At 36.9% G+C, this 25,891-nt stretch overlaps 1 protein-coding gene and 1 pseudogene across 6 annotated transcripts in view; both read right to left on the reverse strand.

Annotated features, from left to right (window-relative positions):
* Positions 1 to 11,725: 11,725 nt before the first annotated feature.
* On the reverse strand, positions 11,726 to 12,223 carry LOC133098726 (elongin-C-like; annotated as a pseudogene).
* A 3,896-nt stretch (positions 12,224 to 16,119) lies between these two features.
* Positions 16,120 to 25,891, reverse strand: part of TLK1 (tousled like kinase 1) — a 150,690-nt gene continuing 140,918 nt past the window's right edge. For all 6 annotated transcript variants that reach the window (XM_061184746.1, XM_061184754.1, XM_061184764.1 and 3 more), the window contains 3 exons: positions 24,298 to 24,409; positions 22,771 to 22,878; positions 16,120 to 17,957 (listed from right to left, as the gene is read on the reverse strand). In XM_061184746.1, the coding sequence (XP_061040729.1) occupies positions 17,781 to 17,957; positions 22,771 to 22,878; positions 24,298 to 24,409 (397 nt within the window). In that variant the 3' untranslated portion in view covers positions 16,120 to 17,780. The remainder of the gene's footprint in view (positions 17,958 to 22,770; positions 22,879 to 24,297; positions 24,410 to 25,891) is intronic.

The raw sequence follows: 25,891 nt of genomic DNA on the forward strand, positions 1-25,891 counted from the left end.
TTGGCCATCCATACATATTCTTTGGAGAAATGTCTATATAGATCTTCTGCCCATTTTTTGATTGGGTTTTTTTTTTATTTTATTTTTTATTTTTAAAATTTATTTATTTATTGGCTGTGTTAGGACTTCATTGCTGCGCATGGGCTTTCTCTAGTTGCGGCGAGTGGGAGCTACTCTTCATTGCAGTGTGTGGGCTTCTCATTGCAGTGGCTCCTCTTGTTGAAGAGCACAGGCTATAGGCACATGGGCTTCAGTAGTCGTGGCATGGGGGCTCACTAGTTGTGGCTTGCAGGCTCTAGAGTGCAGGCTCAGTAGTTGTGGCACACGCGCTTATTTGCATGGCATGTGGGATCTTTCTGGACCAGGGCTTGAACCCGTGTCTCCCTGAATTGGCAGGCAGATTCTTAACCACTGTGCCATCAGGGAAGCCTGGGTTATTTGCTTTTTTGATAGTGAGCTGCATCAACTGTTTGTATATTTTGGAGATTAATCCCTTGTCAGTCACTTCATTTGCAAGTATTTTCTCCCATTCTGTGGCTTGTCTTTTTGTTCATGGTTTCCTTTGTTGTGCAAAAGCTTTTAAGTTTAATTAGGTCCAGTTTGTTTGTTTTTGTTTTTATTTTCATTACTCTAGGAGGTGGATCCAAAAAGATATTGCTGCAATTTATGTCAAAGAGTGTTCTGCCTGTGTTTTCCTCTAAGAGTTTTTTTTTTTGTTTTTTTTTTTTGTTTTTTTTTCCTCTAAGAGTTTTATAGTACCCAGTCTTATATTTAGGTCTTTAATGCATTTTGAGTTTATTTTGGGGTATGGTGTTAGAGAATGTTCTAGTTTCATTCTTGTACATGTAGCTGTCCAGTTTTCCGAGCACCACTTATTGAAGAGACTGTCTTTTCTCTGCTGCATATTCTTGCCTCCTTTGTTGTAGATTAACTAACCATAGGTGTGTGGGTTTATTTCTGGCCTTTCTATCCTGTCCCATTGATCTATATTTCTGTTTTTGTGCCAGTACCATACTGTTTTGACTACTGTAGAGTTGTAGCATAGTCTGAAGTCAGGGAGCCTGATTCCTCCAGCTCCATTTTTCTTTCTCAAGATTGCTTTGGCTATTCGGGGTCTTTTGTGTTTCCATACAAATTTTAAAATTTGTTGTTCTACTTCTGTGAAAAATGCCATTGGTAATTTAATAGAGATTGCATTGAATATGTAGATTGCCTTGGGTAATATAGTCATTTGACAATATTGATTCTTTCAATCTAAGAACATGGTATATCTTTCCATCTGTTTGGGTCATCTTCAAATTCTTTCATCAGCGTCTTATAGTTTTCATAGTACAAGTCTTTTGCCTCCTTAGACAGGTTTATTCCTAGGTATTTTATTCTTTTTGCTTCAATGGTAAATGGATTGTTTGCCTAATTTCTCTTTCTGATCTTTCATTGTTAGCATATAGAAATGCAACTGATTTCTGTGTATTAATTTTATATCCTGCAACCTTATCAAATTCATGATGAGCTCTTGTAGTTTTCTGGTAGCATCTTTAGGATTTTCTATATATAGTATCATGTCATCTGCAAATAGTGACAGTTTTACTTCTTTTCCAGTTTGAATTCCTTTTATTTCTTTTTCTTTGACTGCTGTGGCTAGGACTTCCAAGACTATGTTGAATAAAACTGATGAGAGTGGACATCCTTGTCTTGTTCCTGATCTTGGAGGAAATGCTTTCAGCTTTTCACCATTGAGTATGATGTTAGCTATGGCTTTGTCATATATGGCCTTTATTATGTTGAGGTAGGTTCCCTCTATTCCCACTTTCTGGAGAGTTTTTATCATAAATGGGTGTTAAATCTTGTCAAAAGCTTTTTCTACATCTACTGAGATGATCATATGGTTTTTATTCTTCAATTTGTTTTGTTTTTGTTTTTGGCCACGCCACCACACAGCTTACAGGATTTTAGTTCCCTAACCAGGGATTGAACCCAGCTCATGGCAGTGAAAGCCCAGAATCCTGACCACTAGGCCACCAGGGAACTCCCCTCTTCAATTTGTTAATGTGGCCTATCACACCGATTGACTTGCGGATATTAAAACATCCTTGCATCCCTGGGATAAACCCCACTTGATCACGGTGTATGATCCTTTTAATGTGCTGTTGGATTCAGTTTGCTAGTATTTTGTTGAGGATTTTTGCGTCTATGTTCATCAGTGATATTGGCCTGTAATTTTCTTTTTTTGTGATATTTTTGTCTGGTTTTGGTATCAGGGTGATGGTGGCCTCGTAGAATGAGTTTGGGAGTGTTCCATCCTCTGCAATTTTTTTGGAAGAGTTTGAGAAGGATAGGTGTTAGTTCTTCTCTAAATGTTTGCTAGAATTCACCTGTGAAGCTATCTGGTCCTGGACTTTTGTTTGTTGGAAGATTTTTAATCAGTTTCAATGTCATTTCTTGTGATTGGTCTGTTCATGTTTTCTATTTCTTCCTGGTTCAGTCTTGGAAGGTTGTACTTTTCTAAGAATTTGTTCATTTCTTCCAGGTTGTCCATTTTAGTGGCATATAGTTGCTTGTAGTAGTCGCTCATGATCCTCTGTATTTCTGTGATGTCAGTTGTTACTTCTCCTTTTTCATTTCTAATTTTATTGATTTGAGTCCTCTCCCTCTTTTTCTTGATGAGTCTGGCTAAAGGTTTATCAATTTTGTTTATCTTCTCAAAGAACCAGCTTTTAGTTTTATTGATCTTTGCTACTGTTTTCTTTGTTTCTATTTCATTTATTTCTGCTCTGATCTTTATGATTTCTTTCCTTCTACTAACTTTGGGGTTTTTTTTTTTTTGTTCTTTCTCTAGTAAGGTTAGATTGTTTATTTGAGATTTTTCTTATTTCTTGAGGTAGGATTGTATTGCTATAAACTTCCCTTTTAGAATTGCTTTTGCTGCATCCTATAGGTTTTGGGTCGTCTTGTTTTCATTGCCATTTGTTTCTAGGTATTTTTTGATTTCCTCAGTGATCACTTGGTTATTTAGTAGCCTATTGTTTAGCTTCCATGTGTTTTTATTTTTTACAGTTTTTTTTTCCTGTAACTGATTTCTAATCTCATAGCATTGTGGTCAGAAAAGATGCTTGATATGATTTTAATTTTCTTAAATTTACCAAGGCTTTATTTGTGACCCAAGATGTGATCTATCCTGGAGAATGTTTTGTGAGCACTTGAGAAGAAACTGTATTCTGCCGCTTTCATGAGGAGTGTCCTATAAATATCAATTAAATCTATTTGGTCTGTTGTGCCATTTAAAGCTTGTGTTTCCTTATTTATTTTTTGTCTGGATAATCTGTCCATTGGTGTAAGTGGGGTGTTAAATCCCCCACTATTATTTTTTTTTAATATTTATTAAGACATAGCTTCATCTCTCCATTTCATTATTCATTTATTTTTGGCTGCGTTGAGTCTTCGTTGCTGCACGTGGGCTTTCTCTAGTTGCGGCTAGCGGGAGCCACTCCTCATTGTGGTGGCTTCTCTTGTAGTGGAGCACGGGCTCTAGGCGCACAGGCTTCAGCAGTTGTGGCACGTGGGCTCAGTAGTTGTGGTTCGTGGGCTCTAGAGTGCAGGCTCAGCAGCTGTGGTGCATGGGCTTAGTTGCTCCATGGCATGTGGGATCCTCCCCGACCAGGGCTTGAACCTGTGTCCCCTGCATTGGCAGGCGGACCCCCAACCACTGTGCCACCAGGGAATTCCCCCCATTACTATTGTGCTACTGTCTGTTTCCCCTTTTATGTTAGCATTTGCCTTATGTATTAAGGTGCTCCCGTGTTAGATGCATAAGTATTTACAATTGTTATATCTTCTTCTTGGATTGATCCCTTGATCATTATGTAATGTCCTTCCTTGTCTCTTATAATAGTCTTTATTTTAAAGTCTATCTTGTCTGATATGAGTGTTGCTACTCCAGCTTTCTTTTGATTTCCATTTGCATGGAATATCTTTTTCCATCCCCTCACTTTCAGTCTGTATGTGTCCCTAGATCTGAAGTGGGTCTCTTGTAGACAACATATATATGGGTCTTGTTTTTGTATCCATTCAGCCAGTCTATGACTTTTGGTTGGAGCATTTAATCCATTTACATTTAAGGTAATTATGTATGTTCTTATTGCCTTCTTGTTAACTGTTTTGGATTTGTTTTTGTAGGTCTTTTTTCTTCCCTTCCTCTTTTGTTCTCTTCTCTTGTGATTTGTTGACTATCTTTAGTGTTGTGTTTGGATTGCTTTTTCTTTTTTGCATGTCTATCTATTGTAGATTTTTGGTTTGTGGTTACTATGAGGTTTTGATATAGCAGTCTGTATATATACAAGTTTGTTTTAAGTTGCTGGTCTCTTAATTTCAAATGCATTTCCAATATCCTGCATTTGTACTCTCCTCTTCTCACAATTGCTGGTTTTAATATCATATTTGTTTGTGGAAGATTCCTACCTTTACTGTATGTTTGCCTTTACTGGTGAGCTTTCCCATTCACAATTTTCTTGTTTCTAATTGTGTCTTTTTCTTTTCCATCGAGAGAAGTTCCTATAGCATTAGTTGTGAAACTGGTTTGGTGGTGCTGAATTCTCTTAGCTTTTGCTTGTCTGTAAAGCCTTTTATTTCTCCATTGAATCTGAATGAGAGCCTTGGTGGTAGAGTGTTCTTGGTTGTAGGTTTTTCCCTTTCATCACTTTACATATATCATGCCACTCCCTTCTAGCCTGCAGTGTTTCTGCTGAAAAATCAGCAGGTAACCTTATGTGGATTCCCTTCTAGGTTATTTGTTGCTTTTCCCTTCTTGCTTTTAATATTTTCTCTTTGTCTTATTTTTTGTCAGCTTGATTATTATGTGTCTTGGTGTGTTCCTTCTTGGGTTTATCCTGCATGGGGCTCTCTGCACTTCCTGGACTCAAGTGTGTTTCCTGTCTCATGTTAGGGATGTTTTGGGCTATTATCTCTTCAAATAATTTCTCAGGCCCTTTCTCTTCTCCTTCTGGGACTCCTATAATATGAATGTTGGGGTATTTAATGTTGTCCCAGAGGTCTCTTAGACTGTCCTCATTTCTTTTCATCCTTTTTTCTTTATTCTGTTCCCCGGCAGCGATTTCCACCAATCTGTCTTCCAGCTCACTTATTCGTTCTGTCCCCTTTATTCTGCTCTTGATTCATTTTAGTGTATTTTTCACTTCAGTTATTGTATTGTTTATCTCTGTTTGTTCCTTAAAACTTCTAGCTCTTTATTAAACATTTCTTGGATTCTCTAGGTCTGTGCCTCCATTCTTTTTTGACGATCTTGGATCATCTTTACTGTCATTACTCTGAATTCTTTTTCAGGTAGATTGCCTGTCTCCACTTCACTTAGTTATTCTTCTGGGGTTTTATCTTGTTCCTTCATCTGGAACATATCTCATTCTGTCTAACTTTCTGTGTTTGTGGTCTCCATTCCTCAGCCTGCAGGATTGTAATTTTTCTTGGTTCTGGTGTCTGCCCCCAGGTGTGTGAGGTTGGTCTAGGGGCTTGTGTAGGCTTCCTGGTGGGAGGGACTGGTGCCTGCCCACTGGTGGGTAAAGCTGGGTCTTATCCCTCTGGTGGGCAGGGCCATGTCAAGGAGTGTGTTTATAGGTGGATTTTGGCTCAGGGTGACTTTAGGCAGCCTGTCTGCTGATGGGCGGGGCTGTGTTCCCCCCCTGTTGGTTGTTTGGCCTGAGGCCTCCCAGCACTGGATCCTGCAGGCTGTTGGGAAGGGTCAGGTGTTGGTGCCAAAATGGCAACCTCTGGGAGAGCTTATGCTGATGGGTATTCCCTGGGGTGTCTGCCAGTGTCCTTGCCCCTACAGTGAGCCACAGCCAGCCCCTGCCTCCCCGGGAGACCCTCCAAGACCCACAGGGAGGTGTGGCCCCAGCTCCTATGGAGTGACTGCTTTGCCCTGGGTCCCAGTGCACATGAAATCTTGTGTGCGCTCTCCAAGAGTGGAGTATCTGTTTCCCCCAGTCTTGTGGAGCTCCGGCACTCAAGCCCCACTGGCCTTCAAAACCAACGCTCTGGGGGCTCCTCCTCCCAATGCCAGACCCCCCAGGCTGGGGAGCCTGATATGGGGCTCAGAACTCTCATTCCTGTGGGAGATCCTCTGCAATATAATTACTTTCCAGTTTGTGGGTTGCCCACCTGGCAGGTGTGGAATTGGATTAGATCATGACAACACCCCTCCTATCACCTTGTTGTGGCTTCTTCTTTGTCTTTGGGTGTAGAATGTCTTTTTTTGGTAGATTCAAGTCTTTTTTGTTGATGGTTCTTTAGCAGTTAGTTGTGATTCTAGTGTTTTTGTGAGAGGAGGTGAGCTCAAGTCTTTCTACTCTGCCATCTTGTCTCCAGCTCCTGAATCACTGCAGAAACATTCTGGAAATGAAGCATGCTAATCTCCTAAGCCCATTTAGAAATACCTTTGATCATAAGATTTTTATTCATTTTGTTAATGCAGCATATTATATTGCATTGCAGATGATTTACTCCTTCCATTCCTGGAGTAAATCCCACTTATTCAGTCATGGTGCATGATTTTTTTTAATGCATTGTTGAATTAGGTTGGCTAATATTTTGTTGAGGATTTTCACATTTATGTACATTAGGGATATTTGCTTGTAATTATCTTTTCTTGTGTCATCCTTGTCTGGTTTTGGTGTCAGGGTAATGTTAGCCTTGTAAAATGAGTTTGGAAATGTTCTCTCCTTTCCTATCTTTTTTTTGGATGAGTTTAAGAAGAATTGGTGTGTATTGTTTAATGTTTGGTAGAATTCAGCAGTGAAGCCATCTGTTCCTGGACTTTTGTTTGTTGGGAGGTTTTTGATTACCGATTGAATCTCCTTATTAGTAATTGGTGTGTTCAGATTTTCTATTTCTTCATAATTCAGTCTTGGTAGGTTGTATGTTACTAGGAATTTATCCTTTTCTCTAGGTTGTCAAATTTGTTGGTGTATAATTATTCATAGCAGTCTCTTATGATCCTTTGTATTTCTTTGGTATCAGTTGTAACATCTCCTTTTTCATTTCTGATTTTGAGTCCTCTTTTTTGTTGGTTAGTCTAGCTAAAGTTTTGTCAATTTTTGTTTATCTTTTCAAAGAACCAGCTTAGTTTCATGTTTTCTATTGTTTTTTTAAGCCCCTATTGTTTTATTTCTGCTGAGTTCATAATTTCCTTTCTTCTAACTTTGGGTTTTGTTTGTTCTTCTTTTTCTTGAAGTGTAAAGTAAGATTGTGGTTTGAAATTTTTCTTGTTTCTTAAGGTAGGCATTTATCACTATGAACCTCTCTTAGAACAGCTTTTGATGCAGCTCTTAAGTTTTGCTATGTTGCATTTCCATTTTCGTTTGTCTCAAGGTATTTTAAAATTTATTTTGAGTTATTCTTTGACTCGGTTGTTCAGCAGTATGTTGTTTAATCTCCACATACTTGTGAATTTTCCAGTTTTCTTCTTGTAATTGATTTCTGGTTTCAGGCCATTGTGGATGGAAAAGCTGCTTGATATGATTTCAATCTTACATTTATTAAGACTTGTTTTGTGGCCTAACATATGATCTATCCTGGAGAATGTTGCATGTGCAACTTGAGAAGAATGTGTATTTAGCTGCTTTTGGATAGAATGTTCTATATACAGTTGACTCTTGAACAACATGGGTTTGAGTTGTGTGGGGGCACTTATATATAGATTTTTTTTCAATAAATATACAAAAATATATGTGTAGAACATTGTGCACAAGACTTGTATTGAAGTGGATAGTCTATCTTTACATAGACATAAGGTGAGTGATATTTAATATGAAACTAATAATGTATTAGTTTTCTTACTATTTTATAACTTTGCTTTCAAAGAATTATATTACCATACAGTATGCCTCTCTCTCGTAATTAGAGAAAACTGCATATCAACCTATCATCACAGATAAATTTTTTTTAAAAAAATGTGTAACAGTGTTTCCAATACTATATTATGAATATGACTGATACTTTGTGCCATAAAATTTTCACAGTGATTCATTCATTGGTGTGTAGGCTAGGATACTGTGATGTATTCCTATGGATTACAGAAGACTACCATAAAACAATCATATTACTGCTTCTTCATTATCAATGCATGAATTGTTATACCTGTAAATAAATATGAATTTTTTCATTTTTGATATCTAGTGTTAATAATACATATATCTGCAGTGTTTTGTATAAGACAATATTTTACTGACAGATGATTCATCTTGTAAACCATGTAAACTTACGGTATCAACAAGTACAGTACTGTAAATGTATTTTCTCTTCCTTATCATTTTCTTAACATTTCTTTTCTCTAGCTTTATTTTAGGAATACAGTATATAATACATATAACATACAAAATGTGTTGATCAATTATTTGTGTTATCAGCAAGGCTTCTGGCCAATACTAGGCTATTAGTTTTGGAGGAGTCAGAAGTTATACATGAATTTGACTGCATGGGGGGTTGCTGCCCCAACCCGTGTTGTTCAAGTCTGTTAAGTCCATCTGGTCTACTGTGTCATTTAAGGCTGATGTTTCCTTATTTTCTGTCTGGATGATGTATCCATTCATAAAGGTGAATATTAAAGTCCCCCACTGTTACTGTATTACTATTTCTCCCTTTATGTCTGTTAATATTTGCTTTATATACTTATATGCTTCTGTTAGGTGTATAAATATTTGCAAATGTTATATCCTGTTTTTGAATTGATCCCTTTATCATTATATAATGCCCTTCTTTATCTCTTATTACATTCTTTGTCTCAAAGTCTATTTTGTCTGATACACGTATAGCTACTCCAGCCTTTGGTTTCCATTTGCATGAATATCTATTTTCATCCCTTCACTTTTAGTCTGTGTGTGTCCTTACGTCTGCATGGGTCTTGCCTTTTTACCTATTCAGCCACTCTTATCTTTTGATTGGAGAATTTAGTCCATTTACATTTAAAGTAATTATTGATAGGTATGTACTTATTGCCATTTTGTTAATTGTTTCCTGTTTTGTAGTTCCTTTGTTCCTTTCTTCTTGTTCTCTTCATTTGTGATTTTTCTGTAGTGGTATGCTTAAATTCTTTCATCTTTTGTGTATCTACTATAGATTTTTGCTTTGTGGTTACTATCAGGGAAAAAGTTTTTTTACTAATAACTATGTGTAGATATATTCCATACCTCTGGGAAGGAAGCTCACAGGAATAAAATTCTAAAACATTCCCACTGATGAAGTCTAAATTGTCAAAAAGAAACATTAATTTTTTTTTTTTTTACATCAGTGCAGCAACCACCATGATGATATTTAATATTCATGGTGGCTTGAACAGAAACAATCTTGAGATCCAAATAGCATTTCTAAAGTGAAGAAAAAAGAGTTCTGGAAATAGAGACCAGTTAGGTCTCCAACCCAAAATAGTCATGTGCCTTGGATGTGCAAGTCATTAGTTTGTGTAAACTTCCAAAATAGCTGCATGTGCTGGAGTGAAGGGAGTCATTTATGGAGTCTACCTTATGTCATTGATGACAGGCAGGGCTCATACTAAGCAATTATGCACAGATACGAGTTAAAATACAGAAACATCTCCACATTGATTGATAAAAGGCTGCTGCTTGGAGTCTCCCAAGTTCCTACCCCAACTGGTCCCATCCCTTCCTCAGAGTGTCCCACAGTTACTCTTGACCCTCTCTTCTGCACTATGGCCAGTATTTGTTCTGACTGGTCAGAGCTCATGCCACATTAGTTGGAGGACCTTCTGAACCCACTTCTAGTGCTAGGTGCATGAAAGGCAAGTACTATTTTTTTTTTTTTCAGTCAATAGTCTTTATTAACATGCAAGTATCATGCGCCACAAGATATACAGTTTTTCCTAATCTTTCAGTTCTATTTCAATATTTTGAACTTCAGGTAACTTCTGGACCTAACATATAAAGTAACCTACTAAAATGGATCAAAGTTAAACTGTATTCTAGCTATCACCTTGACCTTTAAGATCACCACTTAGGTTTATAATTGGCATTATTTGTCACCAAGTAGCAGAATATATATTTTTAAATTTTATTTATTTATTTATTTATTTATGGCTGTGTTGGGTCTTCGTTTCTGTGCGAGGGCTTTCTCTAGTTGCAGCAAGCGGGGGCCACTCTTCATCGCGGTGCGCGGGCCTCTCACTATCACGGCCTCTCTTGTTGCGGAGCACAGGCTCTAGACACGCAGGCTCAGTAATTGTGGCTCACGGGCCTAGTTGCTCCGCGGCATGTGGGATCTTCTCAGACCAGGGCTCGAACCGGTGTCCCCTGCATTGGCAGGCAGATTCTCAACCACTGCACCACCAGGGAAGCCCCCAGAATATAAATCTTGTACTTGATAATTCTATACTAAAATATGTAACAGTATGTCTTAAGATGTTACTAAAATATATGCAATTAACATTTATATTTAATTGCTTTCAATAACAATGTTAGGTCTTCTAGGAGGAAAAATTACTTTTGTCGATCTTGGTTGTTTATGGTTTTTGCAGGTTCCAGAAAAACTGGTCCATACTGAACCAGTCTTAAAGTAGTAAGCTGAAGACTTAAATTTTTAGACCCTATAGTAACAGCTTTGTTTTACTACCAAGAGAGAGACAATAATAAACCCAACTCTAGTGCTTCTTTTTCCACGACTAAGCAGAGACACTCTATTATAGTTCTTCAAATTTTTTTTTGTCTTAGCGTAAAAGCTGAATGACCTCTTTTATAAGTTTGAGTTCAGAAGACCCACATTATGGATATCATGTCTAGTGGGACATACTTTAATAGAAGATAATTAATATACTATATCAAAGTGCATTATTAGATTTGCACTGCATCTCTCCACGTTTTTCATATTTTATAACATTTCAGTTGAATGGAGGAAGACTGGAATTGTCAGAAGTCTTGCTCTTAGGATCTAGATGAAGTTCATAGTGAGTCTTTTAAAACATATTTAAATAATGAGAAGTGTAATCACAACAAGGGACTGTGTAAGAATGACTATTGCAAAGGAGACTTTATAGTCAATGGATTGGCCAAAATGCAAAATGCACGTGAAACTAAAGTCATGTAGTTTACTTGTTGACCATGTGGCTACAGTTCAAAAAGTCTCTGCTCCAAAAGCTGTACCTAGTAATCTTCCAAAATTGATTTTAAATAAAGTTCTTAAATTGTAGCAATAAACAAAAAGACAAGATACACTTAAACAATACTGCAGTTTATCAAAAGACACATAAGAAATTTCAACTCTGTCTGTGACAGTTATAAAAATCAATATTTTGGCTAAGTTATAAATATGTTTATAATGCAATTATATGCAGTTGCATAAGTCTAGTAATGCTAATGACAGCTATAAGATCAGGTTTTTAAAACAACACTAAAAACATAAAAACATGTAGCCCCATTATTTACCTGTAGAACGTGTTGAATTTATGCCTAAATTTCAGCATTTACTATATCACCACTGTTCTAATTTTAAAAATCACATCCAAAGGATAAGGCAAAACCACCTACGAGTTGGCATATTTGTTTATTTCTCAATTTGTAAAAATGTCCTTAATTTGCTGATGTAGCAAACAAATTTCAACTCTGATTGCTATGCAAAAGAACAGAAGGTAACTGCTTTGCAACGAACTTTAAAGTTCAATTGCACACAGGCAACATGCTATATACGAAAAACATACTAACTACGGGTATTAAATACTGAAAAAAGTTAAACAGTTTATTATAATTTATTTTATTTAACAATCTAGGAAGTTTGCAGCCATCAGCAGTTCCAGTGCAATTTCAGGTGCAACTGGAAATTCAGGAATCTCCGTGGAGCTGTTAGTGTAGCGAACCTTGTAGGTAAAATACATGCATACTTTTGACAGCACATGTGAAGGGGTCTCTCTAAAATTGACTTCATTAGTTTTGTTCTCAGCAAACTGACCTGGGCCACTCAACATGCCTTTTTTGTCCTGATGTTAGCGCATGTTCTCTTTTTACAATAAATTCATGACCATCCGAAGATATCAATTTGACATACATGGCATCAGGGCCCTCACAGCCACCACAGGTTTTCTCTTCTCCATCCATTGTGTTCTTATGAAATTCTACTTTGCGTCCACAGGAACTTTAGTAGCTTCTCTTCAGCCCCGCAGCCACTGTACCGGGTCCCCGCGCACTGCCACAGTCCCTACACCAGGCCCCACCCCCAGCTGCCTGCCTGCAAGTACTATTAATATATACACTTTACAGATGTGGAAGGTAAGCCGAGAGAGGTTAGTCAGTGACTTCTCTAAGGTCATCCAATTATTAAGTTGCAAAGCCAGGTGCAAAGTCAGGTCAGACTTCAAAACCCAGACTTTCACCACTTTTTTATTCTTCTGAATACCTCCTTAAAAGGAAGTTATGAATTTGGTCATTAGCAGACATAAAGAGATGAAATAGGATCAGTATGAATGACATAAATCAGCCATACTCATTCTTTAGATCAGGTAATTTTAGTATCTAAGTTTGTCCCATCCTAGAAAAAAATCCTCATCATCTGATCATGTCAATGGTATTTAAACCAAATATACCATATACTCCACCAAGAACAGTGGGGTGCTGGTCATGCACGTCTACTGTTTAGCTTGGGTATTTGGTTATGGGAACAGCCTAAGTTCTTCAGATGAAAATGGATCACATATTTATAGAAAATTTTAATTACAAAGACTTTTAAAAATCAAAGTGAGAGTCACTTGATGAAGTCAGGATTACTCATTTGTGATCTTGGCACTGGAGCACCACACATGGGTAATTTCATTAGATTTATAAGACTTTCTCAAGTTTTTGACTTAATAGAGTCAGTTTTCCAGATTTCTTATTAGAGACCAACCAGTACCATTGCAGGGAGAGGAAGCAGAATATACCTTCTATGCTCATGAAAGTGGGCTGAGGAGGAGAAAGGTGAACTGATTCCTGCAAGTTAAGCAGAACCTAATCTGATTGTTGACTTAAATTAAAAATGCAATGAAAAACAAGTGTGAGAACAGGAAAAGGTCTGTGACCCACTCTCTGCCTTGCCTAGAATGAATCTGGACAGAAGCCCCTCTCTAACATGACTCACAGCCAGCCATCAAGGCACAGCTCAGGTGGCACTCCTGATCTAACAATTTAAGAATTCTTTATATTTGCTCTTTTATGGTGACAATTATGTTTCTATCTGTTCATTTTTGTCATTTTGAAGAATCATGATAATTTAACACAGTAAACAAGTTTTATGATAAAGAGGCAAGCGAAATGTTAGCATGGTAAGAACCTGGCTCTAGGACTCCAAAGTCCAGGCTTTAGTTCTGATGTCATTTACTAGTTATGTGGTCTTACCAAGTTATTTCTTTTCTCCAACTGTTTCCCCCTCTGTAAAACTGGGATAATACCACCTATCCTACCTCAAATGGTTGCTACTATCAAGGAAAACCCTGGGATGTACAGTAGAATTTCCTCTGATGAAATAGCCTTAAATGGTTAAGGTATGATCCTTTGGGTAATTACAGTTGAGACAGAGTTACTTTTTCTTGTTGCTGCACCCCACCACCTTCCCTTTTCAGGTAATCTAATCATCATTTGAAATGAATGAAGTATTGTAAAACTGTTCCTTAAAGGAAAATAATTTATCACAGGAAGCAAAGTAGACTGCATCTTATATGTAGGATAAAAGCAATAGAATAATTTTTGAGTCTTAAAAAAGAATAACAGCAGCTTTATATACATGGTATTACAATGTGCTGGGCTTTATATATGTGAGCTAATTTACTCCTTGCAACCACTCTGTATGGTCGCACTGTTATCTTCATTTTCAGATGAGGAACCTGAAACACAGGTAGTAAATGGCAGTCAACATTTAAGCCCAAAGAATCTGGTTCTAAAATATGAATTCTTACCAGTATTATTGTTACTGCCTTTTTAAAAACAGTCATAGGTATGTAGGTAACCTACATCTCTAGTATTTTAAATGAGTGAGGATTTCCAGGTGAAAACTATGCATTTTGATCCTAATGAAAGATGACTCTTCTAAGTTCTCTGGCTCTATGCAATCGTTTTGAAGTTAAGTTTATATACATTTACTCAAATCTTTCCCATTCAAAAATCCAAGAATTCCCAGGGAGAAAAATCCTCAAAAAAAAGAAAAAAAGGAGGGAAATGAAAGCAGGGGAAGGTAAATGGAGATGTGTATGTTGTAATTCAAATCAACAGATAAGTTATAGAAATTCGAAAACTGTTATAGAATTCCTGAAATCCAAAACTAGAATTCTAACAATTTTATTTAAAAACTAGCTGCTAAAACACTTTTTGAAACAGATTAAGCTTGGGAGGAAAATGATCAGATAACATGTCAAAATTTAAAGTGGGATTAGAGTAAGACGTGCCAATGTGATTTTAAAAGACTAAGAGTAAGGCTGTCTTTTTCACACAAATCAAACGGTAAATTCTAAGAGTAAACTCACAATCTAATAGGACTGGACCATCTGCACTACCACTGCAAAACATAGCTAATAACACCTGATGGTAATCAGCATTATTGCATTTAATAAGTAACGATCAACAGCAAAACACAATATACTCTTTAAATTTGTTTCACTGAAATTCTACCATTTTGGTTTCATGTAATGAGGTATTTGTAGAAGTATCTGTTCACATTTTATGTACTATTTAAATTGAAAATTATTTTTAAGGAGCAGGGGATGGCGGCAAGTAAAAAATAGACTTGAAACTTTATTTGTGAAAAACAACCAAATATCTACCCAACTCCAGACTTAATAAATTAGGGTGGTTTCTACACTTACTTCCTCTCAACATGCATGCACTAAAGCTAATTCATACCAAAGATTTCAAATTCTATGCAAAAACTGTACATTTACCTTGCAGTGCTTAAAGGGAGAAGACCTTGGCTACTGTCTTAGGAATATAGGAAATACTTTAATTCTGAGGACAGAATTCAGGAGACCAAAAAACAATGTAAGCTTCAAGATGTTAGAGCCAAAGATTGCCAGAGTGACTGAAACTACTTAGTGACAAATACCAGTTTCCCAGGTGAAGGTAACAGTACTCACTTTGGCTCAATTAGAGCTATCTTGTACCTGCTGGGATATGGGCATACTACCCCAAATCTGTATCATTTCTTTGGAAAAATTTTAGGAGGAATAGATGGTCTCTAAACTGATTTACTGCCTATACATCTTGGACTCTAAACAGATGATTACCTAAACCCAGGGAAGCATTTTATTTTATGGCTTGTTTTCCTCCTTTTCTGCATTTTGACAGTAGCAGTCACTTTCATTCATTTGAAAATAGTGTGGTCAAGACCAGTGATCTAGGTCTGTACCACTTCTTCAATCTCATGTTAGATGTACACATCCACTTAAATATCTCACCAAAATTTTAAACAAACTGGGTATTTTCTTTTAATTCAGGACTTAAAATAACTGTTACTATATGAACATAGTATTTTAGGATTCAGAAAGATGAAAACTCAAAATTGAAAAATTGGCCGACAGCACCTAAAGCACTCAATTGGTGCTAACAAACATTCCATTACCACGTCAATATTTTTTTTAGTAGGATTTCTATCTTAATCTAAAGAGGAACAGGTATAGCCCTTAAACCATTCCTGATAGGGCTAAGTGTTACTTACCCAGGATTAGCTTTGATAATGGTTATTAGGTATACTTTAACAGCTTGAAACGCTTCATACTTATCTTGAAGTATACTTCAAGAATTTATTCAGTTAATTCTTTTTTTTTTTAATTATTGATTTTCTTTTATCTCTTTTAAATTTTATTTATTTATTTATGGCTGTGTTGGGTCTTCGTTTCTGTGCTAGGGCTTTCTCCAGTTGTGGCAAGTGGGGGCCACTCTTCATTGCAGTGCGCGGGCCTCTCACTATCGCGGCCTCTCTTGTTGCGGAGCACAGGCTCCAGACGCGCAGGCTCAGTAATTGTGGCTCACGAGTCCAGCCGCTCCGCGGCATGTGGGATCTTCCAGGACCAGGGCTCGAACCCATGTCCCCTGCATTGGCAGGCGGATTCTTAACCACTGCGCCACCAGGGAAGCCCTATTCAGTTAATTCTTAAGGAGCCAAGTCAGTCAATGTCCTAAATCTTGAAAGCTCCCTTCAAATGTAACTTCATAGTCTTTAAATTTTAACTGTCATTGTTTATTACTGTTTTGGCTACATTCTCTACAATTTCAGCAGCATCTTAAAGAGACAATGTGTCTATGTACAATGAAAGAACAAAGAGCCATGGTTTAACTGTACAATATTAAGGGGAATCTGTGGTAAGCATAGCCTCCTTTTTCAGCAACATGGACAATTTACGTGTAAGTATCAGCATTATGAATGTGATGATAAAGAAATTTCTTAGAGGAGTGAAATACAGCATCCTGAAAAATAATGGTTTCTACCATACAAGGCAGTTAGAAAATGTTCACATTTTAACAAATCTGTACAAACCACAAGAAACTCGTTTGAGGGACCATCATCCCACCTTGCTGATAAGAACCTTCTAGAAATGTAGAATTACCATGAACAATTTATATAAATCTAGTATATATGTGCTCCACAGCCCTAGAAACCAAGAAACTGATTTCGAGAGCTCTTTATGTCCAACACGGATCATTTTTACATGCCTTGATTGTTAATAAATGCCTGCTTTTAATAATCTCTCTATAATGTACAGTCAACTTGCACCTTTAAGGAGGTCATTTGATTTTTTTAGCAAAGAAGCAACATCATTTAGCAGCAATTAAAGCGCCTTCAAGAAGACTTAAAAAAAATACAATATCCAATTAGAAAAGCCATATTTTTAAACATTTGTACAAGAATAAGCTGCTGAAACTTGGTAATTGAAATACGACATCTGTACACAATTTACAATAGAGCTAGAAGGGAATTTATCATTATCCTGCATAGAACTGGTCTGCATTTGGTTACGTATTGTCACTTGTTTGAATGAACAAGGCCTGGTAACAAAAGAAAAATACCTGTTCACAATTCTAACATGTTGAGAACACTGGAGATATTATAATTTAGTGAGTTCAACTGATTTCAAAACAAGCAGCTCACTTTGTCAAAGGTGTAATGTATCTAGGAATAGCTCTCCCTTTAACATGACCAGTGAAAAAAGCGGACATGTGATTTCGAGGTACAACTTGGTAAAAGCCAGAATAGGCAAATGACAAAAGTCTAATAACTTTGTCCAACGATTCTAACTCTCACATTCTATTACTATAAAACACAACTGTCACTGTCATTCAGTTCTTACTTTGGTTGCAGCAGATAAACTGCTGAATGCTGAAGAATGTATCCAGGCACTAGATAGTTCCTGTGTTAGAAATATGTCTCATATTTTTCCCATGTGTTTTTAAATAATGAAAAACCACCCTTCATATTAGAACTCTCTAGTAACAACCAAATGTATTTAAGTATTATAAACGTTATTTACAGTGTTCCCCCAAAAAACCATTTTTCTTTTATCTTAACATGGTATTCCTGTTTCTGTGCAACAGGCAGTCACCCTTCACTGCTCAAGATTACAGTCAGAAGTGTACATTTATTCACTGTCCATGAGCCACTCTCATACAAACGATGCTATGAAGAACTTCAGTTCACAAACAGTTCTCAACCATATCCTGTGTAAAAAAGAAAACAACAAAAACACTCAAAAGCTCTCAAACTCAAGTATGCATCTGGAAGCAATTCAAAGACATCATGCCAATTTTGGAGGAAAGTCAGTAAGTAATTATGCTTGAAGAAGGGGGTGTAGGGGATGCTGTCAGCCCAACCATGTGTAAGTTTCCTGAAGAATTGGATCTTCTCATGTGTGGGAGAAGGTAGGGGTCATTTGCCAGTTGGTGCACATCAAACCTATCTTCTTTTCGGTATGCCAAACAGCGTCTTATAAAGGCCTAAAAAAAAAAAAAGTCAGCAATTAAAATCTTTTCCTTTTCTAAATATCAATCAACTAAATACTACAGATGATGGACACATTTAAAACAATAAATAGATTTCACTTCACTGGGGATTCAAATTTTTTAAGAAATTGTAGCAATAGGGCTTCCCTGGTGGTGCAGTGGTTAAGAATCCGCCTGCCAATGCAGGGGACACGGGTTCGAGCCCTGGTCCGGGAAGATCCCACATGCCGCGGAGCAACTAAGCCCGTACGCCACAACTACTGAGCCTGCGCTCTAGAGCCCGTGCTCTGCAATGAAGAGTAGCCCCCACTTGCCACAACTAGAGAAAGCCCACATGCAGCAACGAAGACCCAACGCAGCCAAAAATAAATAAGTAAAATAAATTTAAAAAAAATTGTAGCAATAAAATTATCACTCCAAATTCAACTCTCAACTCACAGCCCCCTAGTAGTTCACTTTACAATCTAAATACTATTGCTACCATTTAAACTTATTGCTGGAAAGCTGCATTTTTTTCCTTAATTTTTATTGAGATTAAAATATACATAACATAAAAATTAGCATTTTAACCCTTGAGTGTACAATTCAGTGACATTAAGTACATTCACATTGCTGTACAACATCACCACTATCCATCTGCAGAACTTTTTCATCATCTAAAACTGAAATTCTGTACCCATTAAACAGTATCTCCCCATTCTTCCTTCCCCCAGCCCTTGGTAACTTCCTTTATGATCTGGCTATTCTAGGTACCTTATATGAGTGGAATCATACAATATTTATTTGTCCTTTTGTGTCTTTCACTTAGCACGATGTTTGAGTCATCCATGTTGTAGCATGCATCAGAATTTCATTCCTTTTTAAGGCTGAATAATATTCCATTGCATGTACATACTACATTTTGTTTACCCATTTATCTCTTGGTTGACATTTGGATTGTTTCTACCTTTTAACTATTGTGAATAATGCTGCTGTGAATGTTGGTATATAAATATCTGAGTCCTTGCTTCTACTTTTTTTTGGTATCTACCTAGAAGTAGAAATGCTGGATCATATGGTAATTTAAAAAAAAAAAAGACACATTAGTTTCAGATATACAACATAATGATTCAACATTTGTATTGTGAAAAGATCACCGCAATTGTCTAGTTAACATCTGTCACCATATGTAGTTACAAAATTGTTTTTCTTGTGATGAGAACTTTTAAGATTTACTCTTAGCAACTTTCAAATATGCAATATAGTATTATTAACTATAATCCCCAGGCTGTTCATTACATCCCCATGACTTATATAACTGGAAGTTTGTACCTTTTGTCCCCCTTCACCCATTTCCCCCACCCCTCACCCACCCGCCTCTGGCAACCACCAATCTCTTCTCTGTATCTGTGAGCTTGGGTTTTTTAAGATTCTACATATAATGGCAAGATTTCCTTTTGTTTAATGGCTGAACAGTATTCCATTTTATGTATATATATATACAAACACACACCACATTTTCTTTATCCATTCATCCCACGATGGACACCTAAGGTTGCTTCCATGTCTTGGGTATTGTAAATAATGCTGCAATGATCATGGGGATGCAGATTTCATTTTGAGTTAATGTTTTGGTTTTCTTCAAATACTCAAAAGTAGAATTGCTGGATCATATGGTAGTTCTATTTTTAATTTTCCGACGAACCTCCACATTGTTTTCCATATTGGCTGCACCAATTCACAATCCCACCAACAGTGCACACAGGTTCCCTTGTCTCCACATCCTTGCCAACACTCATTTCTTGTCTTTTTAATAATAGCTATTCTACAGGTATGAGGTGATTTTGATTTGGATTTCCCTGATTATGAGTGATGTTGAGCACCTTTTCATGCACCTGTTGGCCATATGTAGGTCCTCCTTGGGAAAAAACCTATTCAGATCCTCTGTTTTTAATCAGATTGTTTGATTTCGTTATATATTTTGGATATTAATCCCTTATCAGGTATGAGTTCCAAATATTTTTCCCATTTGGTAAGTTGTCTTTTCATTTTGTTCATGGTTTCCTTTGCCATGCAGATTTTTCATTTGATGCAGTCCCACTTGTTTACTTTTACTTTTGTTGCCTTTGCTTTTGTTGTCAAATACAAAAAGTCCTCACCAAGACCTATGTCAAGGAGCTTACCACCTATGTTTTCTTTTAGGAGTTTTATGATTTCTAGTCTTAAGTAAGTTCAAGACTGTCATCCATTTTGAGTTACTTTTTGTGTATGACATAAGATAGTGGTCCAGTTTCATTCTTGTTTATGTGGCTGTCTAGTTTTCCCAACACCATTTATTGAAGAGACCACCCTTTCCCCATTGTATATTCTCGCCTTCTTTGTCATAAATTGACCATATATGTGTGGGTTTATTCAGGGCTCTCAATTATGTTCCATTGATCTGTGTATTTTTATGCCAATACCATACGGTTTTTTTTTTTTTTTTAAATAATCAATTTTATTTATTTATTTATTTTTGGTTGTGTTGAGTCTTTGTTGCTGCATGTGGGCTTTCTCTAGTTGTGGTGAGCAGGGGCTACTCTTTGTTGTGGTGTGCTGCCTTCTCATTGTGGTGGCTTCTCTTGTTGCGGAGCACAGGCTCTAGGCACGCAGGCTTCAGTAGTTGTGGCTCGTGGGCTCTAGAGCACAGGCTCAGTAGTTGTGGCACACAGGCTTAGTTGCTCCGCAGCATATTGTACTGTTTTGAATATTATAGCTTTGAAATGTAGTTTGAAATCATGGAGCATGAGGCCTTCAGCTTTGTTCTCAAGATGGCTTTGACTATTTGGGTCTTTCATGTTTCCATACGAATTTTAGGACTGTTTGCTCTATTTCTGTGAAAAATACCGTTGGAATTTTGATAGGGATTGCATTGAATCTGTAGATTGCTTTTAGTAGTATGGACATCTTAACATTAATTCTTCCAATCCATGAACATGGAATATCTTTCCATTTACTTGTGCCTTCTTCAATTTCTTTCATCAATGTCTTACAGTTTTATTCTTTCTGATGCAACTGTAAATGGGATTGTTTTCTTTTCTCTTTGGCTGCACCCCAACCAGGGATCGAACCTGGGCCCCAGCAGTGAAAGCGCCAAGTCCTAACCACTGGACTGCCAGGGAAGTCCCTGGGATTGTTTTCTTAATTTCTCCTTCTGCTCTTTTATTATTAGTATATAGAAATACACAAAAATTTGTTGCATTGATTTCATATCCCACAACTTTACTGAATTTGTTGATTAGTTCTAACTTTTTTGGTGGTGTCTTAAGGGTTTTTATATATAAAATGATGTTATCTGCAGATAGTGACGGTTTTACTTCTTCCTTTCTGATTTGTATGCCTTTTACTTCTTTTTCTTGCCTAACTGTTCTGGCTAGGACTTCCAACACAGGCCCACCTTGTTCTACTGCACTTTGCAAATACTGCAGTTTTTTTTACAAATTCAAGGTTTGTGGCAACCCCATGTTGAGCAAATCTATCAGCACCATTTTTCCAACAGCTCACTTTGCGTCTCTGTGTCACATTTGGTAATTCTAGCAATATTTCAAACTTTCCATCATTATTATATTTGTTATGGTGATCAGTGATTTTTGTTACTATTGTAATTGTTTGGGGGATGTCATGAACTGCACCCGTGTAAGACTGCAAACTTAATTGCTGAAATGACAACAAAGGATTTAGAATATTACATAAACTTAGTTCATAAAGCAGTGGCAGGGTTTAAGAGGACTCCAATTTTGAAAGCTTTTTACCCACAGTAGAACTTCTTTCAAACAGCACTGCATGCTACAGAGAAATGGTTCATGAAAGGAAGAGTCCAAGAAATTGCCTCAGCAGCCAACACCCTGCTCAGTCAGCAGCCGTCAACAGCAAGGCAAGACCCTCCACAAGCAAAAAGATTACTACTGGCTGAAGGCTCAGAGGATGGTTAACAGTTTTTAGCAAGCATTTTAAATTAAGGTATGTACATTTTTTTTTAAACATAATGCTATTGCACACTTAACAGACTACATTATAATGTAAACAAACATAACTTTTATATGCACCGGGAAACCAAAAACTATGTGTGACTTCTTTATTGCAATATTCGCTTTATTGCAGTGGTACAGAAACGAACCCACAATATCTCTGAGGTGTGCCTGTAACTGTGTTGAATGTGGAATACTGCATTTCTCCCTACAAAATTCTAGAATCTTCTTTTTCTGGAATTTGTCTTCTGTAAAACAAACACTCCTTTCACCCTCATTCCACTTTACTGTCAATTTAGTTTGGCCAAAGGATATGATGCCATTTTGCCCTAATACTTTTTCTTCCTGTTGAGCATAGAGTGTACAGCACAAAGTGAATATATCTATGTAACTGGCAAACAGATCAAGAAAAAGAACTTTATCAGAACTCCTAAGAAAGACTTTTCATGCCCACTTTCAGGCACTGGATCTGCCCCCAATCTATTGGGGTAACAGCTATCCTGACTTTTAAACACCATAATTGAGTTCTGCTTGTTTTGAACTTTATGTAAATGTAATCGTAGATTATGTTCTCCTTTGCCTGGCTTCTTAAAAGAATCACAGACCATATTTGGGTCCTTAAAAACTATCACAACCAAAGGCCTAAAGCAACTCTCTTCCAGAGCAAATCACCAGCCCCTACTGGACAGATTTTCCTGTGGCTGCAATCCCTTTTGCTTTACTTACTTACTTACTTATTTAACAAGTACTTACTTTGTTTTAAGCACAATTTATGAAATCAAAAATTTACTTCACAAAGCTTATTTTCATAAATTTAGTACCTTTGCTTCACTGCTTACAACCGGTTTTACAGGGAACTGGACATCTGTGGCTTTTAATATTGTATTTTCTTGAAGAATGTCTTGTTGAGATTGATTGTGACCAAATGGCTTAAAAAAAAGAAAATGAATAAAATGTTGAGAAATTTATCTCACCAAATATTTAAACAGAGATATTATCAGAGAATCCCCAAGATACAAATGATTTGTGTTCTAAAAAAATCTTATTCTCAGTTACTTGCAAGCTGGGATGCATTCTCATAGAAACAAGGTTATAACTGATAGCAGGCTGAGGAAGAGCATCTGATCAATCCTTAGCATAGCCAAAACATTGTGAATAAGCAATAGAAAAATCATACCATTGCAATATAAGTGATTAATTAAGATAAAAATAAAAACAAAAAAATTTAAAATTTTATTCTGAATGTTTAAGTTTAATTAGAGAAGAGATGATGGAGAAGTAGTGGAAACATCTGTGAAAAGTCCAAAGAGTAAAATACCTTGAGTATGACACACTAACTTAAATGAAACAGCTCTGGGTTTGGTCCTAACATGCAATGAATTCCCAGACAAGTCCCTGAATCTCTCTTTTCACACTGATGGAGGGACTGAATGGGATAAGGAAATCTATGGTAGCTTATAGTTCTGACTTCAATGTAAAGAGAGGTTTGGGAAAAATTAGTACTAAGTTTGATGGAATTTCCCTGACGAAGCACAGAGGGAAACATGCTCAGGCCAAACTGTGTGTGTTGGGTGGGAATGGGGTAGAGGAGGTGAGGAAGTGGAGAGAATGGAGGATCATGAACAGTTTTGACTCCTTTGTTCCTAGCAACAGAAAAACGTAAGCACTGTTAACAGGTTACTTCTCCTTAAAAGAAAAAAGGCCAAGAGCAGGCCAAAGAAGCTGTTGTGACATTAAAATAATTCTGATCCACAGAAATTTTTGGAAGTGATAATATATTTAAGATCATTTAAAAAATCAAATGGAGTAACCATGGTTCAGGCATCCAAAATGGAGCTGGGTGGCCATTGTGGATGTGGTTTCAGACACATTCCTGTATCATAGAAAACCTGAACTTTCTGAACTGTATCAAACTAAAGGAAACCACTAGATGTTTTCAAAACCGTATCTGCTAGCAATTGCCAGCTGCAACCTTGTACTTTCAAAGTCCCCCCCACCAACTACGTAATCATTTCAAACCCCAATCTTTGCTTAACAAGCACCCTTACTTCTTGCCAGCTCCAATCCTAATTCTTGACAATTTGTGTAAGCTTGCAGTTTTTTGCCTATAAGCACCCTCCCCCGCTTTTGTAGTCCAGCGGAACACAATTCAAGTGCTTTCATGTATTTCTGCTTCCCAGGCTGCTCCTAACCCCAAATAAACGGTTATTTTGGGTTTTGTTGTTGTTGCCTCAACCAGGTCTCCATTCTTGGAATTCTTGACTAAATTGACTTCGAGTTAATGAAACTTTAAGAGGGGAAAATTCAACTTATCTCCATATAGCTGAATCTGTTATACTTGAACTTACTTTTCTACCATAAAGACACTGAAAGAAGATGACTCCGACTGACCACACATCAACCTTGTTGGAAATCTTCGGTGGTTCCTTTCCAACTACGAAACACTCAGGAGGTAAATACCTAGTTTTTTGGGGAGAAAAAAAGGAAAGGATATTAACAATTTATAATTTAAAACCTTCTAAATGTAAAATTTTATCCATACGAAAACCTTAGGTGATTTTCACTGATTAAAGTCCTAACTTTTAAAGCATTTACATCCCTGTATCATTTGACTTTAGAGCCAAAACAAACAACTTTGTGGTTAAAGTGTGTAATATACAGTTGACCCTTTTCCAACACGGGTCAAACTGCACGGGTCACTTATATGAGGATTTTTTTCAATAGTAAATACTGCAGCACTACACAATCCCTGATTGGTTGAATTTCGGGCATGTGTAGGAACCACGTATATGAAGGGCACCTCCAAGCTATACTCAGATTTTTGACTGTGCAGAGGGCCGGTGCCCCTGCACTGTTCAAGGGTCAACTTATATACATTTCTGTAGTGTATGATCTACAGAAGTGACAAATTATCATTAGAAATTACAATGTTCTAATCTGAGTAAGTATCTACTAATAGAAGAAATCCTCTCCTATCCCCCTTCACCAATCTTCAAACTGTAGGCAGTTCTCTTCCTAAAATACACATCTGATAAGCCAGTTCTTTTGTTTAAAGAACCTCAACCTCACTCACTGCCCAGGCAAGACCTCGTATCTCTTGCTTGTAATACGAGACCTGTCCTAATCTAGCAGCAACTTAAAATTCCAAAATCTCTTCTCCTGAACCCCAGCCCCTCAAACTGGCTAGGCAAAGCGGATTCACTTGGTTCCCTACACTGTGCTTCCCCCACATGCTTCTGAATATGACAACCTCTTATGCCTTTCTTCTTCAAGACCTGCCCAACTTTCACAAGCCTTCTCTGCTTCCCTCCAGGCAGATGTTACCTCCATTACAGCGTTAATTCATTGTACAGTTTCAAACAGTAGCAGCATCAGAAATATATGGAGCATTCAAAAATACTATTTTTATTTATAAATTCATAATTTTAGATAAAGAAAAGGTAAAAATAGATTGTAAAATTTATTTAAAAGGTAAAAATACATATAAGTAAAAATAAATTTTTACTTATAACCTTAGGTTATATGTATTGATAAAAAGCTCCATCAGGATGCAAGCATCTCACACTTCAAAAATTTAGATAAACAACTACAAAGTCCTGAAAAGGAATAATACAGCTAAATGGGAAGCTGCTCTTTTTTTTAGTTTTATACTCACTATGCTAAAATCGTTTAAATTTCAGCAGAACATTCACAGATGACCAATAACTTATTTGTGATGTAAATCCTTTCCTACCCACCAAATCAAGTAAAAAGCCAGATTTGTTTTATGAATAAAAGTATATATTTTCTGTAGGTTTATGTGTGTGTAACTGAAACAAGAATGACTCTTAAACACTGTGCTATACCGTCTCTCAAGGTAAAAGGGTATAAGCAAGGAGAGGAAGTGTAGGAATAGATACCAAAGCTACTCGGGGAAAATGACCAGCAGGATTTAGTGGATGC

Source organism: Eubalaena glacialis, chromosome 1 (genome assembly GCF_028564815.1).
Source record: "Eubalaena glacialis isolate mEubGla1 chromosome 1, mEubGla1.1.hap2.+ XY, whole genome shotgun sequence".
Classification (NCBI taxonomy): domain Eukaryota; kingdom Metazoa; phylum Chordata; class Mammalia; order Artiodactyla; family Balaenidae; genus Eubalaena; species Eubalaena glacialis.